This window comes from Festucalex cinctus, chromosome 2, assembly GCF_051991245.1.
Source record: "Festucalex cinctus isolate MCC-2025b chromosome 2, RoL_Fcin_1.0, whole genome shotgun sequence".
Taxonomy (NCBI): Eukaryota; Metazoa; Chordata; class Actinopteri; order Syngnathiformes; family Syngnathidae; genus Festucalex; species Festucalex cinctus.
In genome coordinates this window covers 27,602,600-27,620,465 of record NC_135412.1, presented here as the reverse complement: position 1 = coordinate 27,620,465, position 17,866 = coordinate 27,602,600, and the positions used below count along the sequence as shown (strand labels likewise).

The 17,866-nt window shown below is 42.4% G+C and overlaps 1 protein-coding gene and 1 long non-coding RNA gene across 3 annotated transcripts in view; one reads left to right on the top strand and one right to left on the bottom strand.

Moving 5' to 3' along the window:
- cacna1fb (calcium channel, voltage-dependent, L type, alpha 1F subunit) overlaps positions 1-17,866 on the bottom strand; it is a 38,588-nt gene that overhangs the window by 17,931 nt on the left and 2,791 nt on the right. Inside the window, exons 2-17 of the mRNA XM_077514132.1 lie at positions 12,114-12,367; positions 11,802-11,902; positions 11,536-11,641; positions 10,883-11,022; positions 6,361-6,512; positions 6,147-6,299; positions 5,771-5,967; positions 3,962-4,065; positions 3,453-3,604; positions 3,308-3,382; positions 3,135-3,216; positions 3,024-3,050; positions 2,787-2,947; positions 2,371-2,596; positions 2,059-2,266; positions 385-505 (exon numbers count right to left, since the gene is read on the bottom strand). Of these exons, the coding sequence (XP_077370258.1) occupies positions 385-505; positions 2,059-2,266; positions 2,371-2,596; positions 2,787-2,947; positions 3,024-3,050; positions 3,135-3,216; positions 3,308-3,382; positions 3,453-3,604; positions 3,962-4,065; positions 5,771-5,967; positions 6,147-6,299; positions 6,361-6,512; positions 10,883-11,022; positions 11,536-11,641; positions 11,802-11,902; positions 12,114-12,367 (2,259 nt within the window). The remainder of the gene's footprint in view (positions 1-384; positions 506-2,058; positions 2,267-2,370; positions 2,597-2,786; positions 2,948-3,023; positions 3,051-3,134; positions 3,217-3,307; positions 3,383-3,452; positions 3,605-3,961; positions 4,066-5,770; positions 5,968-6,146; positions 6,300-6,360; positions 6,513-10,882; positions 11,023-11,535; positions 11,642-11,801; positions 11,903-12,113; positions 12,368-17,866) is intronic.
- On the top strand, positions 241-5,984 carry LOC144014352 (uncharacterized). Of its 2 annotated transcripts, none has more exons than XR_013282454.1 (5): positions 241-533; positions 3,190-3,221; positions 3,366-3,427; positions 3,523-3,632; positions 3,937-5,984. It is a non-coding gene; the product is annotated as an uncharacterized LOC144014352 (long non-coding RNA). The 2 variants fall into 2 exon arrangements; XR_013282453.1 differs by having other exon boundaries at positions 3,190-3,250.

Below are 17,866 nucleotides of genomic sequence, written 5' to 3'. Positions count from 1 at the left end.
CAGGTGTCTGTTTTGAACTGATGTAACCAGCATCTGGTTGCAACTGGTCTTAAGCAATGCGATGTCAGAAGCTATGTGATGTCAGGAATCTTTCATCTCTTTATCTGGTCAACAGCCAATCAGATAATACCATGTCAGTCCTGTTGCCCACATGTCTAGCCACAGCCAATCAGATCGATTCGTTGTCTATATAAGCCTGTCTAAGAAGTGTGTGTTTTTGTCAGATTATTACCTCTGTTCCTCTGTGCAACTCTCTTTATTTCTCATCTAGTCAAGTATGTTCCACGCCTCTTGATGTGAAGAAATAGTTAAAATCTTATTTGTGTCTGTGTTTTTGGGATCATACTCTAGCACATAACACAAAGAGGATGTGGCAAAGGATACAATTACCGCAAATGAAGAGGATGACGAAGTAGATACAGACGATCATCCCCGGAAAAACAGGACCGCCGTACGCCATGATGCCGTCGTACATCACCACATTCCAGTCCTCGCCTGTCAGGATCTGCAACATGTGGTCAGATCATCTTGCAGTAAGTTGAGCTGAGCTGTTGTCAGTGGTGTTCAGCGGGATGCGATTCCCAAAAGTGGCAGACTCGAGTCACATGAGTTGACCTGAGTCAGGCTTAAGACACAATTTTAAGATCTGGGTATTATTTGCCTAAGACGACGCAAGGGAATTGTGAATTGATATGTAAAAATCTGCATTTAAAAGTTTGTGACCCCCTTTTTTGTTTGTTTTTCAAAGGAAACTTAGCTTTTGTTTAGTGTGACCAAATTTGGTATTTGGCAACCTACCACTATGCTATGACATGCAGAGTGCAGAAGCCACCTGGTTAAAGATGACAAATCCCCTAGTGGGTTGTTTAACTCATTCACTCGCAGCGCTTTTCACTGAAGCAACCCCCTTCGCTCCCAGCTGTTTTACTGGATTTTGACAGATTTTTCAAGGACCACAGAATATTGTGCTCTATTGCTATAAAAACATGAAACCTACCAAAAGAAAGATTAGAGTCTCTTCTATAAACAGGGGAAAAAATGTACATTTGTATCTCTTTCCGTTTTGCAGCAATTAGCATCGGAATCGCTAAGTTTCATCATTATTCACAAACCTGTTGAAGACCCTGGGAAAAAGAGCTTGTTGGAAGTTGCAACATGCCCCTGGCTGATCTTATACTCTGCTGCCACCTGTTGGCCGTTTTTTGTTTTTTTTTGTAACAACTCCCATTGCTTTAAGTGACCTCTTCAGATCAGAAGCTGCATCAAAGTATTCTGTATGCTCTAGCATAAAAAAAAAAAAATCCAATAAATACGTTTTTGGCAGTGAAGAAAAAAGTATTTAAAAAACGTATTTATACATTTTGGGGTTTGAATGAGTTAATCATGTGGATTTTTATTTCAATGAAACTTGGTGTACTTGTTGACAGTAATGGCATAACACTAAATCTCAAATTTTAGGTCAATTGGAGCTGGGGTTTGGGAGCTACGGCCTGCTGAAATGTGGTATTTTTGTCAAAAAGGGGTGTGGCCTCCTTCCTTTGAACCCTTATATCTCAGGACCTACTGGGTCAATCTTCACCAAATAGGTATTGTTGGAAAGGGAATTTGACAAGGATTCCAAAACTGCAATCATTTATATGGTGTCTATTTCAGTAATGTGACCTTTTGACCTATAATTTGATATTTTGCATCATGTGACATTTCATTAATTGGTATCTCACATTTTCTCTAAACACATAAAATGGTAAATGGCCTGCTCTTCATGTAGCGCTTTAACTAGACTATATGGTGTCCAAAACGTGTGCTTTACAAGTTTCAGAGATGTCAGTTTGTTATTATCCATACCTCTCAGACACTTCATTGAATATTCATTGAAAGTTGAATATTCACTTGCCATTACAAATCCTACAAAGACAGGTAAGTCAACTAAACTTTACCGTTTAGCTAACTGAAAGTTGGTCACACTTGAACTAATAAGCTTCATACCGATTAAGCGTTCAAGTGAGATGTGTAAAAACGATGTGATTGAGACTATGTTACCGAGATCAGCGAGCTTACCTGGAAGCAGGTGAGCAGCGCCTGCGGGAAAGCGTCGAAGGTGCTGCGCTTTGTCTGCGTCTCGTCAAAATTGAACTTGCCGCCGAAAAGCTGCATGCCCAGCAGGGCGAAGATGATAAGGAAGAGGAAGAGCAGCAGCAGTAGTGATGCGATGGACTTCATGGAGTTGAGCAGCGACGCCACCAGATTGGACAGAGCCGTCCAATGGCTGTGCAGAGGAGATCATGGTCACCAGTGGTGGTAGAAAGTACAGAAACGAGTAGAACAAATTGGAAACGATTTTGCCGGTTTCATTGCGCAGCGTCTTCTCACCGCGTGACCTTGAAAATACGTAGCAGGCGGACGCAACGCAGCACGGAGATTCCCAGCGGTGGCATGATGTCCAGCTCCACCAGGATGGTCTCCATGATGCCGCCGCACACCACGAAGCAGTCAAAGCGGTTGAAGAACGCCACAAAGTAATGCGCCAGGCCCAGGCTGTACATCTTTAGCAGCATCTCCACCGTGAACAGTGACAGAAGTACCTTGTTGGCGATATCTGCACATCATATGCAGATCTTAAACCGGATTGTAAAACAGACATTGACTATTGCACATGCATAATGGACAATATTTACACACATGGTCACACGCAAATAGTAACACGCACATAACCAACTACGTGCCCGCCCATCATCATAGAATCCATCACACGTACAACATTTAAAAAGCGAGGGCGGCGGCCGTACCCTGCACCTGTGTCAGCCAATCTGGTTGGTTGTAGTGCTCGGAGGCGCTGAGGGACGTGTTGAGGAAGACGAGCAGCAGGACCAGCCAGTAGAACGTCACCGATTTGACGGCGGTGCGACAGTTCCTGCGACACACTCGGTTCCAGCGTCGCAGAGTCCGACTGGGTCCAGAATTACATCATCGTGAGGTCACTTCCTGTCAGTCTGCCTACTCTATCAATAAAATTCCGAACTCACCAGCAGCTAATCTTCATCATTCGAGAACTGAAACAAAACAAGCGTAATTTAATTGCTAAGCTAACCGACCAATTAGAGCCTGCGAGTTGTGCTTATGCGGGTGTGTTTTACCAGCAGGTCTGGCAGCAATTGGTGTGTTCTTCATCAATGTTTTCCGTGTTTTCAGATGCTGTTTCGCTGGCGGGGAGACTTGCTTGAGTGAGAGACATGACAAAATCAGTTGTGAAGTAATTTTTTGCTGATCCCAATGTTTGATTGATTGATTAGCTGTTTGTGAGTCTCACCGTGTGTTTCATTCGAGTGACTGAACCATCCAAATTTCCCTCTCTTCTTATCTGACAGATCACCTAGAGATGGACCTATATACATACACACGATCACCTGATTGATCTCCACGCATGCATGTAAAAAAAAAACACACGCACTCACGTGGGTTTCCATCCTCGTCGAGGTCGTCCATGTCCTCAGCCTGAGTGATCCAGTCCATGTATCCACACAGGTCCTCTTCCATCTGCTGTTTCTCACGGAGCTTCTGGAAATCTCCTCGGGCCTTCGCTTTCTCTCTCTCCTTGCTGAACTCTCTGCAACGTCAACACAACATCACTCAAGGTTTGATCATTATAACCGCATGATATTGTATTGGATAACAAACCAATCACACAAGAACAAAAACACATCAAAATACAACAATACCGTAATAATATATGCAACAACAACAACAACAATGTGATTATAGTTAAAAATCAGGCAACAATAACATCTGACAAAAATGTAACAATACAGTACACGGTACAGCACAATAATACACAGTAATGTAACAATGAAATGGCATAAAAACAACACAATAATGTAACACCAATGTGTATAACATGACAAAAATAATGTAACAGCAACATTTACATTTGTGCACCAGGGATCCCTTTGAGAATTTTACTGACCCGCTGAGGACACCAAGAACCAGGTTGAGAACGAAGAAGGAGCCAAAGATGACTAGACTGACGAAATAGACCCACGGCAGCTCAAAGCCGATGGCGTCGTTCATCTGGACGCAAGAGAGAATTATGGGGCGGACATGACGGTTGGGGCATGGACAGAAGCAGAATGTTACTGGGGGCCATTAGCAATATAATGCAAGATTACCTCCCTGACATACTACTGAAGCACTCTCATAAACACAACTGAGATCCTCTCATTTACATTAATGAAATACTCTCACACTTACTAAAATAAGATGATATACAGTAAAAGTAATATGGTGTTCCAGCAGTTTTCACGGATGTTACGTTTCACGTTCGAGTCCAGGCTCGGACCTTCCTGGGTGGAGTTTGCATGTTCTCCCCGTGCCCGCGTGGGTCTTCTCCGGGTACTTCGGTCTCCTCCCACATTCCAAAGACATGCATGGCAGGTTAATTGGGCGCTCCGAATTGTCCCTAGGTGTGCTTGTGAGTGTGGATGTTTGTTCGTCTCTGTGTGCCCTGTGATTGGCTGGCAACCAGTCCAGGGTGTCCCCCGCCTACTGCCCAGAGCCAGCTGAGATAGGCGCCAGCAGCCCCCGCGACCCTTGTGAGGAATAAGCGGTCAAGAAAATGGATGGATGCATATATATATATATATATATATATATATATATATATACATATATGAAAAATCCGCAATATAGCGAGGTACAACCCAAATCCCGTAATCTAGGAATTTTGGACCGAAATACAAACCCACGATATCATGAATTCCCGAGAAGTGAACCACGAAGTAGCGAGGGACCACTGTATACTGAAATAAGGGATTCAGTAGTGCCCCTGAGAGCATTTCAGTAGTATATGTGAGCATTTTTATTGGAGTGTTTCATCTGGGTGAGTGTGAGCAGAAAAAAAATCAGTGTTGTAATAGTGTAAATTGAGAGTTTTAGTAGTGTCTATGAAAGTGTTTTAGTGGCATAAATGATATCATAACAGTAGTGTGTTTTAATAGTTAATTTGAGCAACAACAAAAAAAAACAGTAGCATGTGTGAGTTTCAGTAATAGTGTGATTGTGAGTGGAAACAGATTCAGTAGTGCGGCTATGAAAATTTCACTAGTGTGTATGAGAGCATTTCATTGTTGTGTTTAAGATGCTCAAACAGTTATGTACATGTGAAAAACATTTCAGTAGTGTAGCTATTTGTGATTTTTCAGTAGTGCATGTAACAGTGTTTCAGTAGTGTGTATGTGAGTGATTCACTTGAGTGTATCAGAATGTTTCAGTTGTGTGTGCGTGAGATATTTTCAGTCGTGACTGACAGTGTTTCTGTAGTGCGTATAAGTGCTTCAGTAGTGCATGTGAGTGTTTCAGGAATGTGCGTGAGCAGAAAATAACAGTAGTCAGTGTGAAAGCATTTCAGGAGTTTGCATGAGAGCATTCAGTAGATTATGAGAGCACTTCAGTAGTGTAGAGTGTTTCATTAGGGTGTAAGAGAGTGTTTCAGTAGTTTGGGAGTGAGTGTTTCAATAGTGCATGTGAGCAGATTTAAAACAGTAATGTGTGTGAGCGCATTCAGTATAGTGTTTCAGAAGTTTGTATGAGAGCGCTTCAGGAGCGGAAGTAAGCAAATAACAGTTGTGGTGTGAGTGTTTTAGCGTGGAAATAATTCAGCAGTGTGTGCTACAGCATTTCAGTTGTACGTGTGATTGTTCCAGTAGTGTGTGAGAGCTAATCCTGAATGATGTCCCTGCCAGTCCCTCGTAGGGTGTGGCGGTTGTTAGTGTCTCACCCAGTAGAGGACGTCAGTCCAGCCCTCCATGGTGATGCACTGAAACACTGTCAACATGGCGAAGAAGAAGTTGTCGAAATTGGTGATGCCGCCATTGGGCCCATCCCAACGTCCGCGACACTCGGAGCCGTTCACCACACACTGCCGGCCATGACCAGCAAAGGCGCACGGCACCGGGTCATCCTCCACGTAGGTGTCTGTGGGGACCAAGACATTAAGCACAGTGGTTCTCATGTCATTTGAAAATATTTTGCAATAAATTACCATGTCTCATCATTTTTTTAAAATACACACACGTTTTGTTTTTTCCCACAACAAAATGTACATTTTTTCAAGCATAAGGTCATTGTGATTTTTAAAGGCGATTTAGCATTACCAGTTTCTATGTAGTAGCACGTTCTGTGCATGCGTCCGATGAAGAGCTCCAGGCCGATGATGGCGTAGATGATGATGACGAAGAGGACCAGCAGAGCGATGTGGAGTAGCGGAACCATCGCCTTCATGATGGAGTTCAGCACAATCTGCAGACCTGCCGCACACGCACGTGAAACAACATCGCCACCTCAAGCCCCGCCGCCGTGCACACTCACTGGGAACTCCGGAAACCAGCCGGAGGGGCCGCAAGACTCGGAAGGCGCGAAGAGCTTTGACGTCCAGACCTCCAGGTTTGCCCGGCATGTGGTGCGTGCTCGCCTGTTCGCCTGACTTGTGTGTCATGGTCTCCAGGACGACGCTGAACAACCTGTTGCAGAGGCAGGAAGTCCTCAACAATGTGCGAAAACAAGGCGTGATAGGTGGTCCACGCCACTTTTGGACGAGGACATATCAGGCGGGACAGGATGTGATGCTTCACGTTCACTCAACCTGAACTGAAGTGGACCCTGAGGCTCGTATTTAACAAGCCGAAGACAAGTCCAACTCATCCTAAAAGCTTGTGACAGTTTGACACTTGAGCACGGTAGAGAATCAGGTGGATAACATACCAACAAAACAACAATAATGTGACAGCAATGTAACAATATCAAAAAACAATGCAAAAGTACAGTAACAATAGCATAACAATCATGTAACATCAACACAATCACAATGACATATAACAGTAACGTGCTAACAAGTCTCAGTAGCATTAAAATATGAAACAATAACATAATAAAAATGACCCAACAACAAAAACGATGCATCTCAATAATGTAACAATAACACAATAAGGCAACCATAACATGAAGCACTGAAGCTATGTAACAAAAATGTAACATTAATAGTATAACAATAACACAACTGTAATTTAATAATTGTCATAACAACTATGTAACAATAGCATGACAATAATGTAACACCACCGACAACAATGCAACCACAACACAATGACACAACAACAATGCGACAACAAAACAACAGTAATGCAATGTAACAATAGCATTACACTAATAAATCACTAATGTAACAATTTGTAACGACGCGACACAACAATAACATAATGACGACAGTAACGAAAGGATAACAGTGTCACGATTGGGGGGTGTAGGAGGCAGGACCCAAATGCAGGGGGCAACAAAAACAGGGCAAGGCAGGGATGCAAGTAAAAAATGGGTTTAATTAACAAAAAATGTAAACCAGGGACTATGGAAAAAATACAAATGAACAAGGTCAAAAACAAACTAATGACGAAAACACTAGGGCAACAAGGCATGGCATAGAAAACATGGGGTAACAGGGACAGCAACAGGAACAATGACTCAACAAGAACTGAAAGAAAGCAGGGTAACTAAATACACATGGTAAAGAGAAAACAACCGACACCTGGGCAAGATACAAGAGGCTTGGTGGGAAGGGAAGACACACTCAGGTGGACGCGGTTACACATAACGGGACAAGGGAAGAGACATGGAATACATAACAACCAAAAACACCAAAAGAAAACAAAATCCCACCCCCACAAAACCAAAACATGACAAACAGAAAAAAAACACTGAAACAACAATCACATAAAAATGAGGTGAGAATAGTGCAACAATAAAATAACACTGGCGTAACAATAACACAACAATATTGTAACAACATAAGAAAAATGTAACAATAATATTCTGTCATAACAATTACAGTAACAATAGCATAACAATGTCAATGACCCAGCAGTAACATACAAATAACAAAACAATAACATATCACTGACATAACAATACAATGAGACTAACAATGCAACAATGCCACCACAATAATGTAACAAAAATGACAATTACATGAAAATAACATACTGATGCAACAATAACAAAACATTAACGCAACAACAAATCGATAGAGTAAAAATAGCATGAGAACTATGTGACAGTAATGTAAAAATAACGATAAAAATGATGATGCAGTAACTCTATAATGACATAACAGTAACACAATGATGTAAGAATAACATAATATTGTAATGTTAACATTAACAATTGGAAAAATCCCTCCTGTAAGTTCAAATGGATCAGCTTTTTGAGTTGATCTTGTCCTGTACTTTCAAACTTTGTACTAAACAAAATGAAAGTCTTGCAATTGCCGAATTTAAAATGCAACCAGTTGGCATGCTAACATTTCGGCAAATCAAGAAGCATCTTGTGTACAAAAAACTCAAAGACACAACTACGGTCTTTGAGGAGGAGGAGCTTAGCGATTTGCTGAAGACTCGTCGACAGAAAGCGATGCAACTTCACTAAATGAGTCGATGGAGGGCATTTGTCCTGCGGCCACCATGACAACAGCCTTCATCATGAGCCCCGAGGACGTGCAGCGAGGTCAACGGTGACCAAACGTCGCGAGCACCAGCGAAAGGCTCCGCCGGCCCGCTGTGACGAGCCGAGCGTTACGCACGCTCGCAACAACGGCGCTGAATCACACCAAATGTGGCAGCGCCGCGGGCGGCCACTCGGGACGGCCGACAAACGAGGACGTCAGCTCACGTTTGCCTCGACTCTCAAACACTTTAGCGCCGCGCTGCTGCACCGCAACCACTGACACTCAAGGCGCTCACCCGGTATGACGGAGAAGTACGACTACAACTATGAATAATAAACATACAACTGACGTAACAATAATGTAACAACAAGATAGTAACGACAAAAAAATAACATACCGTTATTGCAACAATAACAGAGTCAGAACTACTCAATAACATAAGAATAACATGGTGTAACAATAATACAAAAAATACATGGGAAAGTAATATAACAGCAAAACAATAACATTAGAGCATGTTAACACAACAATAACAAAATAACAATGATGTAACACTGCACTGCAACCACTAATGACACTACCCATTCACATGCTAAGATAAATATGACCAAATAAAACTATTAAAAATAATGACATAACATTGATGTAACAGACATAATACAACAATAACATTAACAATAAAAAATATATAACACTAACAACAAAATAATAAAAACAGAAACATTAGCAAGAGCTCAAAAATTGCACATTAACAATAACGCACCAGCTAAACAATAACAGAAAAATAACATAACAATAACATTGGGAATTCCCCGCGACCCTTGTGAGGAATAAGCGGTCAAGAAAATGGATGGATGGATGGATAACATTAGGAATATCATAACAACAAAACAAAAACATAACATCGCAACAATAACATACTTTAAGACTGCACCGCTGCTTTGCTGCCACAAACGAAACACTATCCGTTCACACGGTAGCTAAGGTAGAAATGTAAACTGATTCAAATAAAAACAACTGATGTCACAATTACACAATAATACAGCAGTAACATCCATCCATCCATTTTCTTGACCGCTTATTCCTCACAAGGGTCGCGGGGGGTGCTGGAGCCTATCTCAGCTGGCTCTGGGCAGTAGGCGGGGGACACCCTGGACTGGTTTCCAGCCAACCGCAGGGCACACAGAGACGAACAACCATCCACACTACAGCAGTAACTTAACAATCTGATTTTGAACAAAACAAAAACATGATAATAATAATAATAATAATAATAATAATAATAATAATAATAATAATAATAATAATAATAATAATAATAATGCATCAAATTTCTATATAATTTAACAATAACAATGACATAGCATTAGCGTAACACTAAAAATAATTATAGCATAACATCAACACAATAACATAACAACATTGCGATAACCTAAAAAACAACAATTAACAATAGCATAATAATAATTAAAAAATTACTAGTGCTGTCAAACGATTAACATTTTTAAATCTGATTAATCACACTTTTTAATTTTGATTAATCACGATTAATCAGCTAAATTACTTGCGTATTCGCGTAATATAAAATAAATATAAAATACCATAATATTTTGACATTAACACATTTTATTATCTGAATGTCATTTGCAAAGATTGATTAAATGCATGTACGCAATTGCATACATGCGTGTATTGCTCAAAACGTAACAGCATCATATCACTTGGTTGCAATTCAGCAATTATTAATTAATTAAACGCAAATTACTTTTGTTTTATCTAAAGTCCCGTCGGGGTGTTTTTTAAAGTGAAATTTACCAAACAAAGCGAAATTTTGGAACAACAGGCGTAGGAAATGTCGTGCATTGACCTAATCACTGACCTGCGCAGCTTCAATGTAACCACCCGCGGTTACGTTCAAGGCTCAAGTGCGGTCCAAAAAAATAGCGCGATTAATCTGCGTTAATATGTGATTAATGCGACATTTTTCTGTGATTATTTAATCTATTCACGCTTTAACTTTGACAGCCCTAAAAATTACACAACATTAACATAATGTAGCAAGGCATTATCACAGCAATAACTTCATAACAGTGACACAGCAATAGCTAACACTTAGACACCCACACTGCTGCAGTGCAACCGCCAACCATCCATTCATTTACTAGCTAAGATGTATTTTGTACTCTGCATTTGTATATTGCTTGCATTTAGTTTTAACTTTGTTCTGTAATTTTATTTTTTGGGGACAGATGGAAACCAGCAAACTGCTAAATCTGGTGCACTCACCTTTTAATGTTACTGTATATTGTACTTCAAATAAAAAAAAAAATGTTATTTTTTCTCTCTGCTTACATAACAACATCACAACAATAACGCAACAACGTTAGCTTAGCTTACCCAACGATGACAATGACAAAGTCCAGAAGGTTCCAGCCATTGCGTATGTAAGAACTTGGGTGCATGACCAGACCGTAAGCCAAGATCTTCAGGAAGGTTTCGATTGTGAAGATGATGAGGAAGACATACTCTACTTGTTCCTAGAAGAAGCACAACAAATTGTCCTTATAGTGTTGAAATGTCCTCACGTGTCTAAATTTCCTCTCTTTGAATCTAAAAGTCTTAAATGTGATGAAATGTCTCCACTATTGTCTTAAAGTCCTCACTATGTGTCCAAATGTCCACACTTTCAACACATTGTCTGAATGTCTTCACTTTGTATCTAAATGTCCTAATCTAATATAATACTGGCACGTTTAGCTTTAGGTTGTCTTAGCATGGGGTTAGCCTAGCTTAGTACAAGGTGTATATATTTTTTTAATGTGATTTATGTGTGTACAGGCTTAGCTATGAATGGACTGTCAATGCTGCTTACTCGCCACTGGGAAAAGTGAGGCCATTGGTGGCCATCTTATCAGCTAAAAAAAATAAAATAAAATAACAGAAGTTGTCAGTAAAAGTAGCTACATAAGATGGCTGCCCTCTGGCTCCAACCGCGAGGGTCCTATTGACAGTCCATTCATATATAAGTGGGTGTGGAGTGTACAGCTCACCAGGTCGTGGTTGGTGGAGTTGGAGTCGTCCTCAGGAAACGGTTTGGACACGCCCAGTGCAACGCAGTTAGCAAAGATGGCTAACAGGATGAAGATGTCAAAAGGTCTGAGGGACACTAAGGAACCTCAACTAGATTACAAATCATATTTTATTAAAAAACAACAACAACAAGGTTTTAATATAAACAAAAAATATTAATAGAAACAGGAAGTGATGTCATTACCATGCTGATAATTAGCAAACCTATATCACATAAAAAGGATACTTCCACTCAACAATGGAGAGCGCCGCACGTCTGATCGGGTTGTTCAGTTTCAGGCAGAACAACGCTCGGGGAGCTCTCTGGACCTGATTGGTTCCCTGGACCTGGACAGGAAGTGACATCATCACCTTACGACAGTGGCATTTCTCTTAGCATGTTTTCTCAGTGACGCAACTTATTTGACCTACTGTCAACTTTTGAATGCACAAGGCCATTTGTTCTATATTTCAATAGTTTTTGGGCAACTCTCTAACTAGGAGCCCAACGGCAAAATTCACAAATAATTTTTGGCGAGTAGTGTATGAGTTGTCTCACCTGTTTCTTCGCGTGTTGTCCTCTCCTACGTTGCGTTCCGGTGGAACTGGTGGTAGAGTGGAGGGTGTCTGTCCTGGTCATTCGCACTCCCTGGTCCTCGCCTTCCAGCTCCTCGTCCCAGTCCCCGCCTCCTCTCTCCTCTCCCTCCCCTCCGCCACCTCCTCCTCCTCCTCCGCCTCCTCCGTCCTCCTCCTCCCCTTCGCCACCACCATCTTCACCGTCCACAGCGTTGGCGTAGCCATTACGTGCCGCGCCTGGCAACACACAAGGGGATTCAGGAATGGCGGACGCAAACAGGAAGTAGAAAAAAGTGAGGTGAAAAATGTGGTCAAACTTTATCATAGTTCTTTGGCCACTATGAAGAAGAGCAGTTAAATAAGCTCATGAATGTTGGCTTGCTCCTGAACAATTTGTCTCCCTCACCCCATTCCCACTTCTGAAATGTTGGCCCTGGTGATTAGCAAGCACATCTGCCTCACAGTTCTGACTGAGGTTAGAGGCTCAAATTTTGGCTTCGACCTTCCTTTTCAGTTTGAATGTTCTCCCTGTGCTTGTTTGAGCATTCCGTTTTTTTACCATTCCACAAACATGCATGTAAGACTCTGAATTGACCATAATGAATGCTTGTTTGACTTTACGTGGCTGACGACCAGTCCAGTCACTGTCAACTGGGATAGGCTCCAGCTCACCCATGACCCCATTGAGGATAGCAGTACAGAAAATCAGAAAAGCATGATGATGATGATGATGATGATAGAGAAGACGAAGGTGACGTGAAAACACTAACATTGTAGTGAACAGCTGTGACCTAGATCCGCATGTGTGCGTGTATGTGTGTGATATGGGTTGTGAGTGTGTGTGTGTGTGTGTGTGCGTTAGTTATTACCTGAGGACCATGAACACACATATGTACATGCACACACACACTCAGTGAGATTATTGCCGCCTTGCTCGACCTTCGCTTTGTCATTTTCCTAGATTTCCTGTTTCCCACAATGCCTTGCTGTGTCCAGCTGTGACACAAAGCTGATAAAGTCTTGCACACACAACTACATACACACACACTGCTGTCATGGCGACCAGCGTGCACTCAAGCTCCAGCCGACACTGTAAAACAAAATGGCGTGCTAATCCCGATTGCTGTTAGCGACTCTGCTAGCTAACATATTAGCATAACTGAATTGCAGATGTGACAAAAGGGCTCAGTACTCACACTCTGTAACTCAGTAGAAATACAGATACGTCTTTTATTTACAAGACGTATGTTCACATGACACAACGTGATTTGGAATGACTGCGTTAACCAGAACAACAAAGAATTTATCGGAATCAGTCATCTTTGTTGTTTATATTTGTCTCAAACACTTTAAGGGTGGAATTATGACACTCCAAGTGGGATAAATCCGACTTCAAACCCTACTCGAATTAAGCATATACGACCACCATTTTGACTTGTGACATAATTTCGGAATGGTCAATTCACACTGTAACTATGTAAAAGTACAAAAAAAAGTACAAAAGTACAAAGGACTCTGGTAAAAGTAGAAGTATTGATTCAGTGCTTTGCTTCAGGAGAAGTATAAGAGAAAATGTGGTGAAGTACATCCATCCATCCATTTTCTTAACCGCTTACTCCTCACAAGGGTCGCGGTGGTGCTGGAGCCTATCCCAGCTGGCTTCGGGCAGTATGTGGGGTACACCCTGAACTGGTTGCCAGCCAATCGCAGTAGTCATGTACAAAAGAAATAAATTACTTTTGACTGTCGTCCATATAAGGGCGGCACGGTAGTCGAGTGGTTAGCACGTCCGCTTCCCAGTTCTGAGGTCTCTGGTTCGAGTCCAGGCTCGGACCTTCTTGGGTGGAGTTTGCATGTTTTCCCCGTTCCCGCGTGGGTCCTGTCCGGGTACTCCGGTCTCCTCCCACATTCCAAAGACATGCATGGCAGGTTAATTGGGCGCTCCGAGTTGTCCCTAGGTGTGCTTGTGTGTGTGGATGGTTGTTCGTCTCTGTGTGCCCTGCGATTGGTTGGCAACCAGTCCAGGGTGTCCCCCGCCTACTGCCCAGAGCCAGCTGAGATAGGCGCCAGCAGCCCCCGCGACCCTTGTGAGGAATAAGCGGTCAAGAAAATGGATGGATGTTGTCCATATACAGTATCTGTTTTAATAATTTGTCAAAATCTCTTCATGCACATAGTCCTCATACTGATAACACAAATTTTGTTTACTTTAAACCAAGAACAAGCTAGTTAGCACAACGTTTATGCTGTCAAAATATGCTTCCTTGACAACATGACATGCCGCTAACAATAAACATTTCTCTTAAAAAAGGCCATGGGTAGTGAAAATATTGCTTCTCGGAATCTATTGCATCATTGCGAATGCTCCCTGCGGTTCACATTCCCCCATGTCTGTTTTTCCAACATCAGTTAAGGTCTCAACCGCAGTTGACATTAGCTCTCTGTATCTAGGCCACTTTTACATGTGTTGTCATCCGCGGAGTTTGAAAAACAGAGTAAACCTATTTTGACAAAGTAAGCAATGGAAAGTACAAATACGTGGTTTCAATAAAGGGAGTTAAAAACAAAAAGGCATTCGAAAACGAATACTCAAGTAAAAATCTACTTAAGTACACTGATGAAGTGTTTGCATTTTGTTTCTCCCCACCACTGCTAAATTGATGAATAATCATGGGAGGGATGGGTGAATAATCGGCAGTCACGGAATGGAAGCAAACAAATGAGCCGGTAAAGAGTGAAGCGAGCCTGCAGGGGGCGCTGCTGCTTCTGCTGCACTAACTTAACATGATTATTTTGTCCTCAGGCTGCTGAGGAGCCGAGGTTAGGACAGTGCAGGTCACATGACTGTTGCTCACGTTGTTTTGTTGTGAGTGTGCGTGCGTGTGTGTGTTTGTGTGTAGCTGGTGGAGCTGCACACGCACACACCCACGCACACACGCAAACACAGCCCCTGCATTGCCCCATGAGAATCCGTCTAATTATGCCCGAATTATCCCGAGACAACCGAGATCATCCTGACAGCAAGCGAGCGTGCATGCATGCATGTACAAGTGTGCGCGCGCGTGTGTGAGATGTATGTGTGTGTATAGACTAGCGTGACCTCAATGGCTGTAAGACTTTTGGAGGAAGTCCTTCAGCTGAGTCTAGGCCCACTTTAGCGGGACTGGGTTGCGTTGTCGGAACACCAACTGTGCGTGTGTGTGTGTGTGTGTGTGTGTGTGTGTAGTTGAGCATCACTCGCACACAACCCTCATACGCCTTGTTAACTTCCTGATTTTCACTGTTCTGTTACAATGCGTGTGTGTTGCGTGTGCATGTGTGCCCTCCAGGCTGGTCCAGCTGGGAAGGTCATTAGGTTATTTAGTCAACGCCGTTGCACTTTTCTTCTTCTTCTTCATAAAGACATAATGTGTCTCCTCCGTCCATTGTCTATAGCGCTTGTTCTCACTCGGGTCATGGGTGAGCTGGAGCCTATCCTGGCTGACTTGGAGTGAGAGGTGGGGGACACCCTGGACTGCTCACCAGCCAATAAGAGAAGCGGCTAATGCTGCGAGGAATGCTAGTCTGTGCATTCAGCATCACTCAATGCAGCTCTACCTACCTTGCACAAATTACTAGCTAACACGTAGATGCAGCATTTCATCACCACGCCAATGAAATATTTATACGCACGACATGGCCAAACAGCCCCCCGCTCGCTCACCGGGTTCGAGTTAGTTGAGTCAAATACAAGGCACTGGAACAAAAGGTTGGAGGGATTAGCTCCACCGCCATGGCAACCAGCGATTTAGCACTCATTTCCATGACAACGCTATCAGGACTTTGGCGGACGCCATCTTAATTCTGCGAGCAGGAAGTCTGATCCTCCGCCAGGATGGAAGGATTAAGGCACTCTCGCTGAGGTGTGTGGAGGTCAGTGTTCATGTGATGATGACTTTATCAAGGACATAAATGAAAATGAACCCACACTAAGAAATAAGACATGGAGCGGATGAGCAACATGCTAACAGTAGCACTGACTTCACGAGGTAGGTCATCTTCTCAATAGAGACGACAATGTCTAAACTAAAAAGTGGAATGTAAACATAACACATGGCTGAATGGATGGACATGCTGACAGTCATGCTAATATGAGTGATAATGTAAAATCAATGCTCACATTAATGCTGATATTATTTCGAACATTATTGCTAATACTAATTGTGCCAATGTTGATGATAATTTAGTGCTAACATCAATGCTTAAATTAGTATTACAATAATGATTACATTAGCGCTAACATTAATGCTAATATTAGACCTAGTATAAATGCAAGTATTAGTACTAATATTAACACTGTGCTCAAAATAAAGGCGATATTATTGCATAAGTTGATGCTAATTAGCGACAGTATCTATCTATCCATCCATCTATTTTCTTCTGCTTATTCTGGTTCGGGTCACGCACACTCCCAGCCAGGAGACATAGCCTTTTCTCAATATCAAGAATGCTGAGTACTGTATGGTCTTGTGAACCTACCTACCTCCCGTCTACTTAAGAACGTACTTGAGAGAATACTTCCTAAGACCCTAGTCTTGTAATTGTGGAACAGTTGTGAACTTCTCCCACAGCTCTGATGTATATCCGCAAAACGGTAAAAGGGAAAAAAACAAACAAACACAAAAGCGCGATTCCTCTCTTCAGCCATTTTGGTAGCAGCAAAAAAAAGCATATTATGATATTTTCCCAGCCAAGTCTTCACAAGTAACCAACCAACGCATCCTTGCAGTTGAGCAGACAAGAGCAACATCTAAGGATATTCAGTCATTCATGCGTGCTTTCATTTGGAACAGAACTGCGGCTGATGATGTATCACAAATTCACAAGGATGTAAGAACGGACAAGAACATGAATTGAGAAATGGTTATAACCTCACCAATGCGCAGTCAGAGCCCAGAGCACCTCACCTGGGAGAAGTCCAAGAGACATCCTAAGCAGATGCCCAGACACCTCATCTGGCCCCTCTCAATGCGCAACAGCAGCACCTAAACTCTACTGCAGAAGAGAGCTTCTCACGCTATCTCTAAGGGAGATCCTGTACCGATGGAAGAAACTTATTTCTCTGTGCTCGTTACTTCAGTCACAATACACAGCTCATGCTAACAGTTGAACACGAGAGCGTAGATCGACCAGTAAATTGACAGCTTCGCCTTTCGACTAAGCTTCGACAGATACAGAGCGCGCATCAGTGCAGACCCTGCACCAATCAGTCTGTTGATCTCCTGCTCCATTCTTCCCTCACTCATAAACAAGACCCCAACATTCTTGAAGTCTCCACTTGGGGCAGGACCCGGTCCTGGTGAGGGTATCTCACCCCTTTGTGACTGGGGTCCATAGCCTCAAATTTGGAGGTGCTGATTATCAACAGAACTGCTTCACACTTGGCTACGAACTACTCCAATGGATGTTGTTGATCAAAGACATGATGCAGCGAACAGGACCACATCATCTGCAAAAATTTGAGACATATTTCTGAAACCATCAAACACGACTCACTCAACACCTCGACTGCACCTCGGAATTCTGTTCTAAAAATTATTAGCCTTCGCCGAGTCTAAACCCTCACTTGATAAAGGTCGTACAAGGACCGAATAGCCTGTATCAGGGGTCTGGTAACCCTTACTCTTGGAGCATCACCAACAGAGGCTTTTGATCCAGGACAGCCTCACAACATCCAGAATTTTTAGGAACTCTGTG